We start from the raw sequence: 15,664 nt of genomic DNA, 5'->3' as shown, positions 1-15,664 counted from the left end.
TCCCCGAGCTCAGTCTCAGTGGGTGGGCGGGGCAGAAGCGTGATCCCACGCCCCCTCCAAGGGGCGTGTGCATATTGATGAGACACTACCGAGACCTCTGGAAGACCGGAAAGCCTAGAGAGGCCACGACGTCGCGTTCGTAGCGCGTTTCCGTTTCCGCTTCCGCCGGGGCTTTGGCGGTTAGTGAGCATCATGGCAACCGTGAGTGTTCGCGCTCGGCTTCTGGACCGCTGGGTCTGAGGGAGGAGGGGGTTGGGGGCCTGAGCCCCTGAGTTCGAGGGAAGAAAGGCCGAAGGCAAAGGCTCCTGGACCCAAGGAAGGAAGGGCGGGGGACCAGGACTCCTGGGTCTGAGGGAAGTGCTGCAGGCCTGCACCCCTGGATCTGAGGGAGGAGGGGACCGGGGCTGGGACCCTGGGCTCCTGGGTTGAAGTGGGCATCCGTGGGCTCATTGGTCAGATTTGACCGCGTCATTGCTGGGGGAACTCCAACTCCCAGAATCCCTTTGAAAGCATCCGCAGCCTGGGTAGCAGCCGCGGGCCCCAAAGTTTAATGCGCGTCGCGGTGTCCTGGGCTTCCATGCCTTCCGAGAACCTTGCTATTCTAAGGGAGACGCAGGAGCTGGGCTGGGGGGGGGGGACCTTTTCGGTGTGCAAGTCGCTTAGTGAGCCCTGAGCTGAACGAGAGGATGGGGACCCCGAGACTGGAGAGCTTCATAGGGAACTTGGGGGGCGGGGAGGCATGTGTTAGGTGAAGGTTTACATCGGTTTTACACTCGCAATTCATACATTTTCAACTTGCTGGAAGAAATCTGTTCCGTTACAGATCCCCCTTCCTCCTGTGTCCATTCCTCCTCCCGCACCCCTTAATCCCCTGACTTTGTGTAAATGCTGCCCGTTTGATTAAAAACAAACCGAAACAGCCCCTCCCAGCCCTCATGGCATAGCGGGTAAGCGTTGGGCTGCTATCCACAGGGCCAGTGATTGGAAACCACCAGCCGCTTGGCAAGAGAGAGATGAGACTCTACTGTGAAGTGTTAAGGTTTCAGAGCCCCACAGGGGCATTTCTGCCCTGTCCCATAGAGTTGCTGTGGGTCAGATGGCAGAGAGGGCTTGGTTTTTTTTTCTGTGAGTTGATTCCAGCCCACTGTGACCAGATAGGGCAGGGTAGAACTGCCCCTGTGAGTTCCCAAGACTGAGAATATCGCGATGTAGTCCACGCCTGTGCGATGGGGTAGGGCAAGTGAGAAACTCCACTCTCTTCTGGGGACTCCCCCGTGGGAGGGGCTGACAACTTGACCCTAGTGGGAGACGGTGGGGAGGGGGAGAGTGGCTGGCATGCCCAGGAAGTGGGGAGATGGGGTGGACAGAGGACAAAGACTCAGAGGTTTCACCCACCAGTCTTCTGACCTTCCTTTCAGGCGGCCACAACCAAGGTCCCAGAGATCCGAGATGTGACCAGGATTGAGCGCATTGGTGAGTGAGCTTGGCTGACTCAGGTGTCTCTGTCCACTGAGCAAATCCTCCAGGACTTCTGCCAGGGGGGGCAGCCTGCCCGCCCCCCTGTGCCCCATGAAATGGAGGTGCTCACAGGCCCCCCCACCCCAGGCCTCGTTGCTGCTGCACATGCCAAGTGTCCGGCATGGACTGCCCTTAGACCCTTGTAGGCCTGAGCTCTGTGGGTGTGGGAGAGGGGGCTGGCTGAGGCCCAGTTGAAACGCGCTAACTAACCACCGAACCCACCAGCATTAATGGGGGAAAGTGAGTGCCGCAGGCTGCCCACAGCTGTTCTCCCTTTCGGAGGAGGGGACTGAGCCTTAGCAGTCTTGGCTGTGTTCTCACAGAGGCAGAGGATGATCCGTAGGTCAGGCCATGCAGGGCCAGCAGGGGGCAGCCTTCAGAAGGGACTTGGCCTTCACTAGGCTCCTTAATTCATCTATCCTGAGTTTGTGCACCTGGCCCATTCATTCATCCTATGGCTCTAAGAAAGGCCAGCCAGGGGCTGGGTGTGAGTGTCCTGGAAGCACCCCCACAGTTCGAGGGCAGTCTACTGGGACCTGAGGGCTGGGTGCATGCGTCCTGCACAGTCGGGCCCTTGGCACTCACTGGCTAGCTCAAGTCGGCCAGACTTTCTGAAATGACCAGAGCCCATCCTCTCTGTGCTCTGGTCACTGCCAGGTGGCCAGCCAGGGCCCTTGCCACTTCAACTCCAAGTGACCCCCCCCAGCGACGGAGCAGAACTGGCCCCTCGGGCTTCCCTGCTTGTCGTTGGTTGGATGGAATCAGCAGGTCCTTTGTCCCAAGGAGCAGCTGAGACCCCTGACCTTTCAGTTAGCAGTTAAGCACTTAACCCTTGATCCACCAGACTCCCAAATCCCCATTTTATTGCCTGGGAGCCTAGGAGTTAAATCCAGCACCAGAGCGCCCCCATGTGACAGCATCAAATGTATCCTTTCCGTTGGTGGCCAAGTACTTAACTGTGGCGCCACCAACAGCCCTTTGTAGTTGGGCACTAGTAGCCATAGATGGTATGTCGGGATGCAGCCCTGTGCCCTGTAAACTCGTTCACTAGCATGAGTGGCTGGCCCTGGTGCTGTGGTTGACCAAGCCCTGGACTGAGACAAAGGGCCCTGGGGGCATGGCACTAACCACAAGGTCTGAAGTTAAGAGACCACCAGCCATCCTGTGGAGAAAGACGAGGCTTTCTGCTCCTATAAAAGTTTACAGCCTCAGAAACCTACAGGGGGCAGTTCTGTCTTGTCCTCTAGGGTCTCCATGAGTTGAAACTACCTGGGTTGGTTATTTGATTTGATTGACTGATTGTCTTACCACTTGCCTTATCAAGCAAAGGACCTGACCTCACGGAGCCCTTGTCCCCGAACCCCATCCATATTGCAGCATAGTGCAGTGGTTCTCAACCTTCCTAATGCCTCGACCCTTTCATACAGTTCCTCATGCTGCGGTGACCACCCCCCCAACCATCACATTATTTTCATTGCTACTTCATCACTGTCATTTTGCTACTGTGATGAATCAGGTCACCCCTGTGAAAGGGTCGTTCGACCCCCAGGTTGAGAAGCACGGAGTTAGAACATTCTCCTGCGAGCTGCTCCCATTTACTGAGTATTTATTGCTGTCAGCCTTCCTGCCTGCAACCTAGGAGGTGGGAGTCTGCTTCTCCTTCCCCACCTACTTCCACCCCGTCCCCAGCTGGTGGTCACCGTGTCCTGTTTTCCCCTCCAGGTGCACACTCCCACATCCGGGGGCTGGGCCTGGACGACGCTTTGGAGCCCCGGCAGGTAGAGCAAGAGGGGATGGGGCTTGAAGGCACCTTGGTGGGGATCCTCCGATTGGGGGTCCTAGGGAAATGGGTGTGGGGGGGACTGTTGTTGTGGCTTTCCAGACTTGGAACCACCTGGTTATAAAATCAGCCACAGGGAACGGCCAAAACCAACGCAGTAAACCTCTGGAGTCATTTTTGGCTCCAGTGACCCTCCTGTGTAGAGTAGAACTGCCTGTTGGCTTTTCTAAGGTGCTAAGCCTTTAGGGGGGGCGGGCAATCTCATCTTTCTCTCATGGAGTAACATGGAGTACCAAGCATGTGGGTAGCCACCCACCCACTGTGGAACCCACCGTGCCACTGTGATATTACAAAGTCAGGGTGGAGGAGATGAGATGGGGAGGTGGTACAGGTCTGCTTTCTGCCTATACTGTGGCTTTTGCTAGACGGCCCCACCAAGGGGCCCGTTTTCATCTTGGGCGGCCAGGGTGGAGCAGCGGGAAGGCAGCTTTTACCCCAGCCTGACATCAGTTCCATTCCTCGCACCCCTGTCCTTCCACAGGCCTCCCAGGGCATGGTGGGCCAGCTGGCAGCCCGGCGGGCAGCGGGCGTGGTGCTGGAGATGATCCGGGAAGGGAAGATTGCCGGCCGGGCAGTCCTCATCGCTGGGCAGCCTGGCACGGGGAAGACAGCCATCGCCATGGGTAAGGGACTGTGTGGGTGGGGCGCTCCTGGTTTCAGCCCAGGAATCCCGCCCCTGTAAATAAGTAAGGCAGGATCAAGGTCAGCTGCAGTTGACAGAGTCCCAAAGGTAATGGATATGACACAGAGGGTCGGGAAGCATCTGGAGCAGCATCTGGTACCAGTTTCCCCCACTTAACCAGGCCCCTTACCCCCAGGCATGGCCCAGGCACTGGGCCCCGACACCCCGTTCACGGCCATTGCGGGCAGCGAGATCTTCTCCTTGGAGATGAGCAGGACCGAGGCTCTGACACAGGCCTTCCGGAGGTCCATCGGCGTGCGCATCAAGTGAGCTGGAGCTGACTGGTGGGGGGCCAGGGGAGGGGGCGTGGAAGCAGCTGTCCCAGGTCGGGCTGCTGCCTGAGCTCTGCCATGTGTCCAGGGAAGAGACCGAGATCATCGAAGGGGAGGTGGTGGAGATCCAGATCGACCGGCCAGCCACGGGCACGGTGAGTCAGGGGCCCGGCCAACACTGCACAGGGCAGTGGGGGGGTAGTGAACATCCAGGCCTGGGGGGCCCCATCAGAGAGAAGGCCTGGGTACTCCAAAGGCCAACTCATTGCCACCCAGTCAAGTCCGACTCGGGAGCAACCCTGTAGGACAGGGTGGGCCTGCTCCTGTGGGTTTCTGAGACTAAAACTCTTTAAGGGAGCACAGGTCCCCCTCTTTCCCGCCAAGCAAACTGTTTCCCCCTCCAGGTGCCTAGGCCTGATGGCTTCTTAATTCTTCTGTGGGTTTGATCAGAGCCTTGGTGGCACAGTGGTTAAGCACTCAGCTGCTAACTAGACAGGTCAGCGAGTCGAAGCCACCAGCCAGTCAAAGGGAGAAACACGGCTGTCTGCTTCGCTGAAGGCTTACAGCCTTAGACGCCCCAGGGGGCAGTTCTGTGAGTCGGAACTGACTGATGGTAACGGGCTTGGTGGTTTTGTGGTCTCGTGGAGAGGTAGTGGCCGAGGGGTTCAGTTACTGGGCTGGTGAATCCAGGGGCGTCCTTTCCTGGCTCACACTCCTCAGGGCTCCAAAGTGGGCAAGCTGACTCTAAAGACCACAGAGATGGAGACCATCTATGACCTGGGCACCAAGATGATCGAGTCCCTGACAAAGGACAAGGTCCAGGCCGGGTGAGCAGAGGCTGGCTGCTGGGGGGAGGGAGGGACAGTGAGGCAGCTGGGGGCCCTGGCTTTGCTCATGCCCCCCGCCCTGCTCCCTCTCCTCCCGCAGAGACGTGATCACTATTGACAAAGCCACCGGCAAGATCTCCAAGCTGGGCCGCTCCTTCACCCGGGCACGAGACTATGATGCCATGGGCTCCCAGGTGTGTGGGGGAGGGGTGCTTGGTCCCTGGCAGGAGCTCCCAATACTTTGGGTCTTCCCAGTGGGAAGCCGCTTAACTGGACACTGTGACCCCCCAACCCAGGAGCCCAAGGCTCTTGTGCCATCTTGATCAACTTTGAGTGGAGGAGGGCGGGGAGAGGTTCTGGGTGACCCCGTCACACCGGCCCTGCTGAGCCCAGTCTCGCCCCGGCCCCCAGACGAAGTTCGTGCAGTGCCCGGACGGCGAGCTTCAGAAGCGCAAGGAGGTGGTGCACACTGTGTCCCTACACGAGATCGACGTCATCAACTCGCGCACGCAGGGCTTCCTGGCACTCTTCTCGGGTGAGCCCCGCCCCTCCTCCTGTGGGAGTATGATGTGTCCTGATGGCGGACTGGGTGACACATGGAGCTGTTGACTGCAAGTCAGCACTTCCGAACCACCAGTGCTGTGTGGAGAAAGACCAGGCTTTCTGTTTTCATAAATAAGGGGGTGGGAGGGGCAATTCTACCCTCCCCTCAACCTGCTCTAGGAATCAGCCTCTCGACTCGATGGCAGTGAAGCTTGGTGTTTGGTTTCCCTGGAGGATTGGCAGAGCCTGTGGTGGTCCCCGGGGGCATTGTGCCTGCCCTCTCTTCCGCCTGCCTCTGCGCTCCTTGCTGTCCTTGGATAGGGACACTCCAGACCCTGCCCACCGGCCCCTCTCACCCTGTCATGTCTCAGGCCCGTCGTCCCCCTCCCTCTGCCTTTGTTGGCTCTGTTCCTCCCACCTCCCTGATGCCTGCTCCCCACCTCCTGCAGGCGACACAGGAGAGATTAAGTCTGAAGTGCGCGAACAGATCAATGCCAAGGTGGCCGAGTGGCGCGAGGAGGGCAAGGCGGAGATCATCCCCGGGGTGAGAGGCAGGGGCCACAGTGGGGCAGGGACTGGGAGGGTCCTAGGGCGGACTCTGAGCCCCCTTGCCGCCCCAGGTGCTGTTCATCGATGAGGTGCACATGCTGGACATTGAGAGCTTCTCCTTCCTCAACCGAGCGCTGGAGAGCGACATGGCTCCTGTCCTCATCATGGCCACCAACCGCGGCATCACCCGGTGAGCCTATCCCCAGAGAGCCCTGAGCCAGAGCCCTGCAAGCAGTGGGGCCAAGCTACCCTGCTGCAGCTGTTCCTCCCAGGGTGCCACGGGGCCAAGCCAGGTTGACAGCAGCCCTCCCCTCCCAAGCTGTCTGCTGACCGTGGCCATTTACTGACCGGAAGGCCCCGGGATTCCAGGGACCTAGGGTTGGCTGTTATTCGCTGTACGGCCACCTTTCAGCTAGAGGTGGGCGGCAGAGGCCTGGGGCCCCGAGGTGTCACGTTGCAAGCCTGGCTATCTGCTGGGGACGGTCTGGGCTAAGGGCAATGAGCTCCAGCACTGCACCCCCATACCCCCCCGTCCAGTGTCATTACAGAGGCTGTAGGCACCCTCCCCCAGTTGGCCAGTCTGACTGCTGTCCACATTTCTAGGACTAGCTCCAGGGATCCATCTACAAAGGTGGGGGTGGGGGGATGGACAGAAGGGGGACACCAAGCTCTTGGAGCCCTGGGATAGGGCTGGTGGCGTGGAGTTGAAAGCTATGTGCCGTCCAGGCCCTGCAGATAAATGGCCAGCTCAGTCTTAGGATGCTCACGGGGCGGACCTGCTCTGTCCTCCGTAGTCGCTGTGGGTTAGAAGGGAGCGAGAGCTCTGGGCCTGGTTGGCGTGCACAATCACAGGCCACAGTGGAAGAAGAAGCCTTGGAGGACCCCTGGTTAGGTGCTCAGTTGCTGACCAAAAGCCAGGTTGGCGGTTCAAACCTGCCGACTAGTCTCCTTGGGAGGAAGGTGAGATTTGCACCCTGGAAAGGAAACCCTGCAGGGCTATCGCCCTGCAGCCTCGAGGCTCCCTGTGGGTGAGACTTGATTTGCAGGTAGTGACTTGGCCTCTCAGGACCGACGGCCCAGTGACCTCAGGCTGAGTGATGGGAGTGGCAGGGCAGCATTTGATTTTTCCCTAGCCCTGGCCTTGAGAGAGAGGCCAGACTGGGCACCTGCCGGTCAGTGGCCAAGGGTGAGGGCACGGGAACTACTCCAGGAGTCACTGGGGAAGAGGCTGCTGTCGCTCCTGAGCCCCACAGTGTGCCCCCACTCCCATCAAGCTGGTGTCAGGCCGCCTGTGACCTTGGAGTGGTAATCCTGCACCCTGGGAGCTAGGTGACAGCAGCTGGCCTGTGTGCCAAGCCTGGGGGTTGACGCAGGTGGCTGACAGAAGCCCTCACTGAAGGTTGAGAGGTTTGGGTGTTTGGCCCAGTGAGTGGGCGCCTCGGGTGCAGGGTGGGGGAAGAGGGGGAGTGGTTGGATGATTCAGAGCCAGGAGAGTGGGCCTCTCTCGACTGGCTTCCGGGGTTCCCCTGACTGTCCCCTCCCCTCCCCCAGCATCCGAGGCACCAGCTACCAGAGCCCGCATGGCATCCCCATCGACCTCCTGGACCGCTTGCTGATCGTCTCCACCGCCCCCTACAGCGAGAAGGACACAAAGCAGATCCTGCGCATCCGGTGCGGCCGGGACCCGGAGGGCTGGGTGGGGTTGCCCTCAGCATCAGCCAGGCCCATGGACATCCCTGACAGCCCCCAACCGACCGTGCAGGTGTGAGGAGGAGGATGTGGAGATGAGCGAGGATGCCTACACAGTGCTGACACGCATCGGCCTGGAGACCTCGCTGCGCTACGCCATCCAGCTCATCACTGCCGCCAGCCTGGTGTGCCGGAAACGCAAGGTCCGCCAGCGGCTGAGCGGCTTGACACGAGGCAGGGGGGGTGGACCAGGGGTAGCACTGGAGGCGGCACCCTAAAAGATGGGGGGTTTGCTTCTGCCACTTCATACCAGACTGGGCACCCAGAAGGCACAGTAAATGCCTAGCAAAGGCACTTCAGGGGTGGAGGTTAGGCCCCTTCTCCCAATGAACAGCAGACCAAAGGAGGGGGCGGGGCACCAGAGCTCACCAGCCAAGCTAGGTGATGGCGGAGCCACATTTGAACCCAGGTTACCTGACCTGCCGCCCTGTCCTCAGCTGTCATTCTGCTGCCTCGGGGGTGGGTACAAGGGGCGGCGCGCACCCATTAACGCCTGGCCTTCAACCTCCTCCCAGGGCACGGAGGTGCAGGTGGATGACATCAAGAGGGTGTACTCGCTCTTTCTGGACGAGTCACGCTCCACGCAGTACATGAAGGAGTACCAGGATTCCTTCCTGTTCAACGAGCTCAGTGAGCCCCGGCGAGGGAGGGCGGGGGGGGTCAGGGGGGGCATGTCCGCAGGTGGGCAGCTCTGACCCCGTGTGCACCCCCGCTTCTCCCCACAGAAGGCGAGACCATGGACACATCCTGAACTGACAGTCCCTCTCCCTCCCAACCCCGTTTTCTACCCAAGCTCGACACTGTGACTTTGTATAAAATGGTTCTACAACTGGGTGGCCCCGTATGGACGTGTGCGCTCCTGAGCCCACAGAGGAGAGAGACCCCATGAGAGCTGGTTGGAGAGCCTTTATTGGGCGGGGAGAGGGGGGCTATGCGGGGCTGAGGGTTCCCTAGAGGAAGAGGAGGCCTGGGAGGTGTGGGCGGTCACAGGTCCCTGGATGGGCCCTCGGGCCCCCACAGTCGGAACTGCTGAGGCGGCAGGGTCCACACCAGCAGCTGAGGGCCACAGGGAAGCTGACCATGGGGTCCACACCAGGCGGGCAGCCCGGCAGCTGGACAGAGGCGAAGCGAAGTTCACGGTAGGTGCACACAGGCTGGGGCACAGGTGGCAGAGCGGTTGGCAGCACCCGTACCTAGAGGCGGTGAGCAGGGTCACAGGTCCACGGGTATTTGAGGGGCCTCCGCGCGGGTCTGAGAATCCGTGCCACCCCCAGCACTGACCCTGTCGCCCAGGGTGCGGTCACCCACCCTACCCTCGCCCACTCACCATGCTGGGACAGTAGCCGGCACAGATGCTGGTGGTGAAGGTGATGCAGAAGGGGCAGGCCTCATTCTCCGCAACCAGGGTGGCATTGATGGGACGGCACAGAGGCCGCAGCGGTCCTCGAGATGCCCACACCCCGCCTGAGCCCAACAGCAGCCACAGCAACAACCCCTGGGGCAAGGAGACCTTGCCCTGAGTGCTTCCCAGTCAGTCCGCCAGTTCCCCATGCAGGCCCTGCCCCGTCCTACCCTCCTAGCTTCTGCCTAAGGGACCCCCGCCCCCAGGCAGGCCCAGCCTTTCCCTTCCCTCAAGAAACTGTCCCTCCCCTTCTTCAGGTCAGCACTCTCTTGTCCCAGGTGTGACCCCGCCACCTCACCTGCAGCATCTCCATCCTCAGTCTCTCCCCTGGGGCCTCGAGTTGGCCTTATACCTGTGGGCTGTGGGGGTGGCAAGGCCACCAAGTGCGAGATGCCAGGTAACCTGGACACTAATCCCGGCACCTCCCCCCAGGGCGAGAGGAGGACAAGGTCGGGCCGCAGCCAGCCCCCGCGGGGTGTGACACCTTTAGTGACGTGGGTCTCCCACTCGGCGGGCTTCAGAGGTGGCTGGGGGCACAGGAAGTGGGGGTGGGGACTGGGGAACTCTGAAGCCTGCCTGCAATCTGGACCCTCCAGGACTGCCAAGGAATTCCAGGAGCTTCAACCATGTTTCCTGCCCAAACCCAAAGGATGATTCTTGCTATGCCAGATGCACCGCCACCCCCTCACTCAAGCACCCAGGATATCAGGAGGGTCCCCAGACTCAGGCTTGGTTTAGCTATTTTAACTCCATCTTCCATCAGTAAGCCCCACCTCCTCCACAATAGGGGGCATGTCCTTTCACCTAGTCCCTGCTTCCAACTAGTTCCCCCAGCTCTTCCCTCACTGGCCAGAGGGTGTGCCCACCCCCTTGAGTGGCAGGCGTGTCCCAAGTCCACCTCTGCCCCTGGCGCTCAGACCAGGGCGGGCTTGAAGCTGCCATAGCGCGAGTACTCTGTGCGGTAGGCGTGGGGCGTGGAGTAGATGGCCGGCACGGGCTTCCAGTGGGGTCTGCCCCAGGGCACTTCCAGCGGGCAGAAGCGGTCGAGCCCGCAGAGCTGGTGAGATGGGCGGCCATAGGACTCCTGGGCCAGAGAGCGCGCTCCTCGGTGCGGCACCGCCGGGGGCGCACAGACCCGTGCTGGCTGGGGGGGTGGCTGTCCCAAGTTGGAGAAAGTCAGCGTGTCCTTACAAAGGTATCTGGACAACTCCTTCCTGGTGGGGTGTGCAGATAGAACTGTAGGTCCAGGAAGGCCCCTGAGCCAACTCCTACATGGCAAGGATTATTTGGGGGTCTAGGGAGGAAGGGGCTGGGGACCCACAGCTTTTGAAGCAGTAGGAAAAAGTAGCGAGGTGCCCAAGTGACTGAAGGGGGACCCGCTCCCAGACCCACACCCCATTCTGGGAATCTGTCCCTACGGCAGGCTCCTGTGGTTGACCCTATGGGAGCCTGGGTACTGGACAAGGTGGGGGTGGGGTCTGAATTTCTGGAGTAGAAAGCTGAGAGATGGGGGCATTCGGAGCCCAGGGGTGACCACTGAACTGGGGCTGGGTCCAGGCTCACTTCGGATAGGCGCGGAAATGGCGTGCCGAGGTGGTCAGGTAGGGCTGACAGTGGTTCAGGAGGGCCTGGTCAGATACTGTGAAAGGCTGACCGGCCAGCTCAGTGTTCCTCATCCAGGGGACCAGAGCCTGCGGATTAAATGGGGGTTGGGGAGGAGTGGAGAGCAAGAAAACGGCTTCATACTCCTTTCCATCCTGACTCTAGACTCGATCTTCCTACTGAAGCCCATATTGCTATACTTCAGCTCCAAACCCCGAATCAGAATTCCAACTAACCTCAGCCAGCCTGAAATTTAAACATTTCCCCCTTGGTCAGGGCGCTCAAAGCCAAGTCCTCAAACAAGCTGCCACCTGGTCTAGTTGAATTCTAATGACCCTGTGTAGCAGCACTTCTCAACCTGGGGGGCGAACGACCCTGTCCCGGTTGCCAAAGACCATTGGGAAACATTTGCAATGGGTTTATGAACGAGACCCTGCTCCACTGTCTCCAGCCGGTCTCCGCCCACACGCAGAGACATCCACCTAGGAGTCCCCAGCGAGAAGGCTGTGACTCGTGCTACACGGTGTTTAACGACAAAATTTCATTTGCCAGTGGAAATAAATATTTCACAATATATAATAACATTGATTTTGTGATTCGCTATGCTTTCATTTTGTTCAGTTGGTAACAATGAAAATATATCCTGCATGTCAGATTCATAACACTAGCAAAATTACAGTTAGGAAGTAGCAACGAAAATGATTTTATGGTTTGGGGTCATCACAACCTGAGGAAGCACTGCTCTATCGGGTCTCTGAGGCAGTAAACCTTTCCAGGAGAAGACAACTTGCTCTTTACTTTGCTGAGCAGGTTTGACCTGCCAGTGCCTGCCTCAGTGTCACCAGCTGCTCCTGAAGCCACAGTCCCCCACACACATACAAACCCTCTGGACCCCGCCCCTGACTCAAACCTTTCTAGCCCCATCCTGCAACAAAACAGCTTCTTAAAGCTCGGTGTGCAGAGAAACCCCGCCTCAGTGCCTCCTAGCATTCTAGTCCTGCTCCCAGATGCACCCGCTACCCAGCCCCAAGTCAGCCCACTGCACCACCAGCCTCCAACCTGTCCTAGTGACCCAGATTCTACTGATTAACCTCCAACCCAGCATCTGGATTTCCTGATGCAGTGGTTACAACCCCTTGCGGGAGCTAACCACAAGGTCAGCAGTTCAAAACCAGCAGCCCTCCTCTACCGCCCTAAAGAGTTACGGGCTCAAGTAGAAAGAAAATGTTTTGAATGTGATGATGGCAACCTATGGAGAGAGGTGCATGGATTGTGATAAGAGCTGTATGAGCCCCCAATAAAATTTTTTTTAAGTTACAGCCTCAGAAGCTGCCCTATAAGGGCAAAGATTCCAACTCATAGCAACTCTGTAGGTCACTAGGAGTCAGGATCAACGGCAGCAAATGTATAGGTTCGCCTTCTCACCTGGTCACCCGACCACACACGCACACGTGCGCCAAACCCAAGTTCTTTCCCAGCCTCTTAGGCCACATGTCTAGCAAAAAAGAAAGCCGTCTGGCTGCACCGTTAATCATGTAACTACCTCTCCCTGGCCCCAGAAGCCATCCAACCTTACTCAATCCAAACTCACTGCCATGGAGTCGAGTTGATCCTGGCTCACGGCCACCCAATAGGACAGGGTAGAACTGCCCCGGTGAATTTTCAACACTGCTGCTTTACGGGGGTAAAAGCCTCATCTTTCTCCCTTAGAGTGACTGGTGGTTTTGAACTGCTGACCTTGCGCATAGCACAACCACTACACTCCCAGGGCTTGGGGGATCCAGCCCTCCAAACTCTGCCTCCCTTCTCCACCGTCGCCCCAGCTGCAAGGGCTCGAGACCTGGGAAGGACCGCCGTGGTGGTGGTCCACCAGCTCTGGGGGCTGGGGCCCGGCGTCAAAGGTGGCGGGCGGGTTCAGCCCGGGCCAGCCGGAGAAGTTCTCCTTCGTCTCGCTGAGATAGTGCTCCTGGACCCGGATCCGAGGGAGACGCCAGGCGCAGTGTTTGAGCTGTGGGTAGGGAGGCGACAAGGAGACTCTTAAGGGAGTTGGGGGACTCCGACGCTATCTAAGGGGGTGGCCTAGAAAGGAGGCAGCACAACGCATCGCCCCCTAATATCTAGACGTCTGTCTTGAAATTGGAGGGGAGGTGCGCAATTGGAGATTGCCTGGGAGCCATTCCTCAGAGTCACGTGTCTCTTGCTGTCTTTTACCCTGTTCCCCCGGTTTCCCGAGCCCCAGAAACTTACCTTTTCCCCAAAATCCTTGATCCCCACAGTCCGCGTGGGATCCGCGGGCTCTGGGGCCTTGGGCTGCGCGCAGGGGCCGCTGTGGGTCTTGGGCACGAAAGCCGAGCCCGAGGTGGTCTCCCACCTGCTGATGACCTCATCGAAATCCCAGATGTGCTGGCCCTGCTTGGCGACCAGGGGCAGGGGCTCCGCGACCGTGGACTGGGAAGAAGCGCCGTATGTCAGCGGGGGTCGGGGGGACACACGTGGGGCTCATCCTGTCCTCTGAACTGCATCCAAGTTCTCTCCTCCCTCGGACAGGGACCCAAGGCGCATTCGTTTTCTCTCCTTCAGACAAGATCGTGTCCCTCGTCGTCCCCCCCCCCCCGTAGCACCCCCTGTGCCCCCAGCTGACGCAGCAGGGCCCCCTCTCACCTGGCCTTTGGGCAGCGTGAAGAACACAGGTGGGATAAAGTGGTGGCCGACACCGCTGCTGGTGAGCTGCCAGTTGGGCTCAGGTGCAGGCGCCTGGGTCCCAGAGATGGGGGGCCCCACCTGGCCATAGCGCAGAGATAGGGTCCTCCCGGCCATGGCCCTACCCCCACCCCCACGCAGTGGCCTAGTCGGATCTGGCTTGTTGTGGCTGTTGCCCTGGGTAACAGAACCCGCCTACCCCACATCTAACCAATGGAGGGAATGCCGGAATGCGGCTGTATCCCGAGAGAAAAGCGACCCCCGGGGCAGAGACTGGGACTCCATGGCAGGCAGAGAGGGAAAGTTAATGGGGAGGCTTAAAATAAAAAAGGACAAGACGCCGGGGGATGGGGGTGTAGGGACGGGGACCGGACATAGACTCAGGAGGATAGGGACCCAGAGATAGGCTAGGGACATAGAGGGAATTGGTAACTCGGAGAGAGGGGTCAGAGACTCAGAAAGGGTCAGCAGAGGACAAACCTGGGGGGTGGGCTCAGAGATTCTGAAATGGGAGGGGGACCCTTCACTCAAAGAATAAGCCACGCCATGAGGAACAACCCCCTTCCCTCCAGGCACGCCCCCACTCCACCCCCACCCCAATCACAGGCAGGCGGGAGTCCCAGCCGCCGGCTGGCTCGCCTCCACCCCCTGCCAGCCTGCCCCCTCTGGGGGTAACCATTTCCAGACTTCCCAGGGCTTCCAGACGAGCCGCGCTGGCTCGTCCGCCGCTCCTCCCGCCTCTTCTGCAGTGAGCGTGGCCCGCCCTGGCCCTGCCTGCCTTTGATTTGGTTGAAAACTTCCACCTGGGAATGGGGGTGGGTGACGAGGGAGACTCTCACAGAGAAATACTTAGGGGGGCGAGGGGGGGGGCAGTTCGAGGAGAAAGAGGAATAGCGTAGCGTGTGAGGAGAGACCAGAGAGAGGGAGCTAGCTCATGGCCCAGGGGAGAAACGGAGGCAGTGAGGGCTGGGATTATAAAAGGCAGAGATGGAGAAACTGAGGCAGCCAGATGCCTCCTAACCTCCCCCTGACCCCCTGACCTTTTACAAGGATCCAATCTATATTGATGTGTGCCAGGGGGAGGGAGTGTGGGGCAGGCGGGAAATGCCTATAATCTTAGTTCAAAGTGTCCCCTAAAAGCACGTGTGAAACAGGAGCCAAAGTGTCTGAGTGCTGCCTATGGGTTGCCTTAGACCACTAAGCTAAATGTTGGCGCTGGTGCCACGGAAGAAAGGCCTGGCATTCCTCTTCCCTAAAGATTACAGCAACAAAAAAAAGCCCCTTGGAGCAGCTCTATTTTGGAGTACATGAGGTCATCATACCTTGAAATTGACTATCCAGTGGATTTGTCTTGCGTTCTGGTGTGGAGTGTATGTGTGTATACATAGGTACTATGGGCAGGGCTATGGGGTGGTTATACATGTAGGGGTATCCTGGGCTTTTAGGGTCTGCCCTTGGCCCCTCCCATTTTTTAAAAGACTTTTTGTCACCCCTCCTCCCTCTTTTTAAAGCTTTTGCCCTCTTGGTTCCCATAATCTCATCTCTGCCCCCCCCCCCCAACCACCACCCCCGGGCCATTCTTCTAGCAGGGAAAAATCAAGGAGCTTCTCTGGTGGGATTTTCTGGTTTGGTCCTCCTCGAGACCTGTCAGTGTCCCAGTGAGTCCTTATCCCAGCCCAGTCCTTATCCCTTATCCCAACCCACCCCAACCCACCCCAACCCAACATATTAATCAGGTTGGACAATTTTAAGATCCGTTCTGTTCCCACCAAACCAACCTCACTGCCATCTAGTCGGTGGCAACGGATAGGGACCCTACAGGGCAGGCTAGAACTGCTTCCGCAAGTTACCAAGACTGTAACTCTGTACGGACATTGAGAGCTCCGTCCTTCTCCCATGGAGCAGCTGGTGGTTTCCAACTACTGACCTTGTGGATCCTAGCTGAACGCCTCCCCATAACCACTAGGCCACCAGGGCTCC

General features: G+C 58.9%; 3 protein-coding genes across 3 annotated transcripts; 1 reads left to right on the top strand and 2 right to left on the bottom strand.

Moving 5' to 3' along the window:
* The first annotated feature begins 112 nt into the window (after nucleotides 1-112).
* Nucleotides 113-9,882, top strand: RUVBL2 (RuvB like AAA ATPase 2). The gene is made up of 15 exons (XM_075537039.1): nucleotides 113-201; nucleotides 1,419-1,473; nucleotides 3,241-3,296; nucleotides 3,840-3,981; nucleotides 4,177-4,306; nucleotides 4,401-4,467; nucleotides 5,033-5,139; nucleotides 5,240-5,333; nucleotides 5,551-5,674; nucleotides 6,132-6,226; nucleotides 6,303-6,421; nucleotides 7,783-7,902; nucleotides 7,994-8,123; nucleotides 8,496-8,610; nucleotides 8,706-9,882. The coding sequence occupies exons 1-15, from the start codon at nucleotides 193-195 to the stop codon at nucleotides 8,729-8,731; spliced, it is 1,389 nt and encodes a 462-aa protein (XP_075393154.1). The 5' UTR covers nucleotides 113-192; the 3' UTR covers nucleotides 8,732-9,882.
* LHB (luteinizing hormone subunit beta) lies at nucleotides 8,931-10,176 on the bottom strand. Its single transcript, XM_075537905.1, has 4 exons — nucleotides 10,156-10,176; nucleotides 9,805-9,909; nucleotides 9,308-9,475; nucleotides 8,931-9,173 (listed from the first exon to the last, which is right to left on the bottom strand). Exons 1-4 carry the CDS (start codon nucleotides 10,174-10,176, stop codon nucleotides 8,931-8,933), a joined length of 537 nt encoding a protein of 178 aa, XP_075394020.1.
* Nucleotides 10,177-10,295: 119 nt separating this feature from the next.
* Nucleotides 10,296-13,801, bottom strand: SAXO3 (stabilizer of axonemal microtubules 3). Its single transcript, XM_075537904.1, has 5 exons — nucleotides 13,646-13,801; nucleotides 13,232-13,432; nucleotides 12,825-12,992; nucleotides 10,946-11,073; nucleotides 10,296-10,596 (listed from the first exon to the last, which is right to left on the bottom strand). The coding sequence occupies exons 1-5, from the start codon at nucleotides 13,799-13,801 to the stop codon at nucleotides 10,296-10,298; spliced, it is 954 nt and encodes a 317-aa protein (XP_075394019.1).
* Between the last annotated feature and the right edge of the window lie 1,863 nt (nucleotides 13,802-15,664).

Source organism: Tenrec ecaudatus, chromosome 18 (genome assembly GCF_050624435.1).
Source record: "Tenrec ecaudatus isolate mTenEca1 chromosome 18, mTenEca1.hap1, whole genome shotgun sequence".
Classification (NCBI taxonomy): Eukaryota; Metazoa; Chordata; class Mammalia; order Afrosoricida; family Tenrecidae; genus Tenrec; species Tenrec ecaudatus.
The sequence above is the reverse complement of the archived record's forward strand: the minus strand, read 5'-3'. Positions and strand labels throughout refer to the sequence as shown.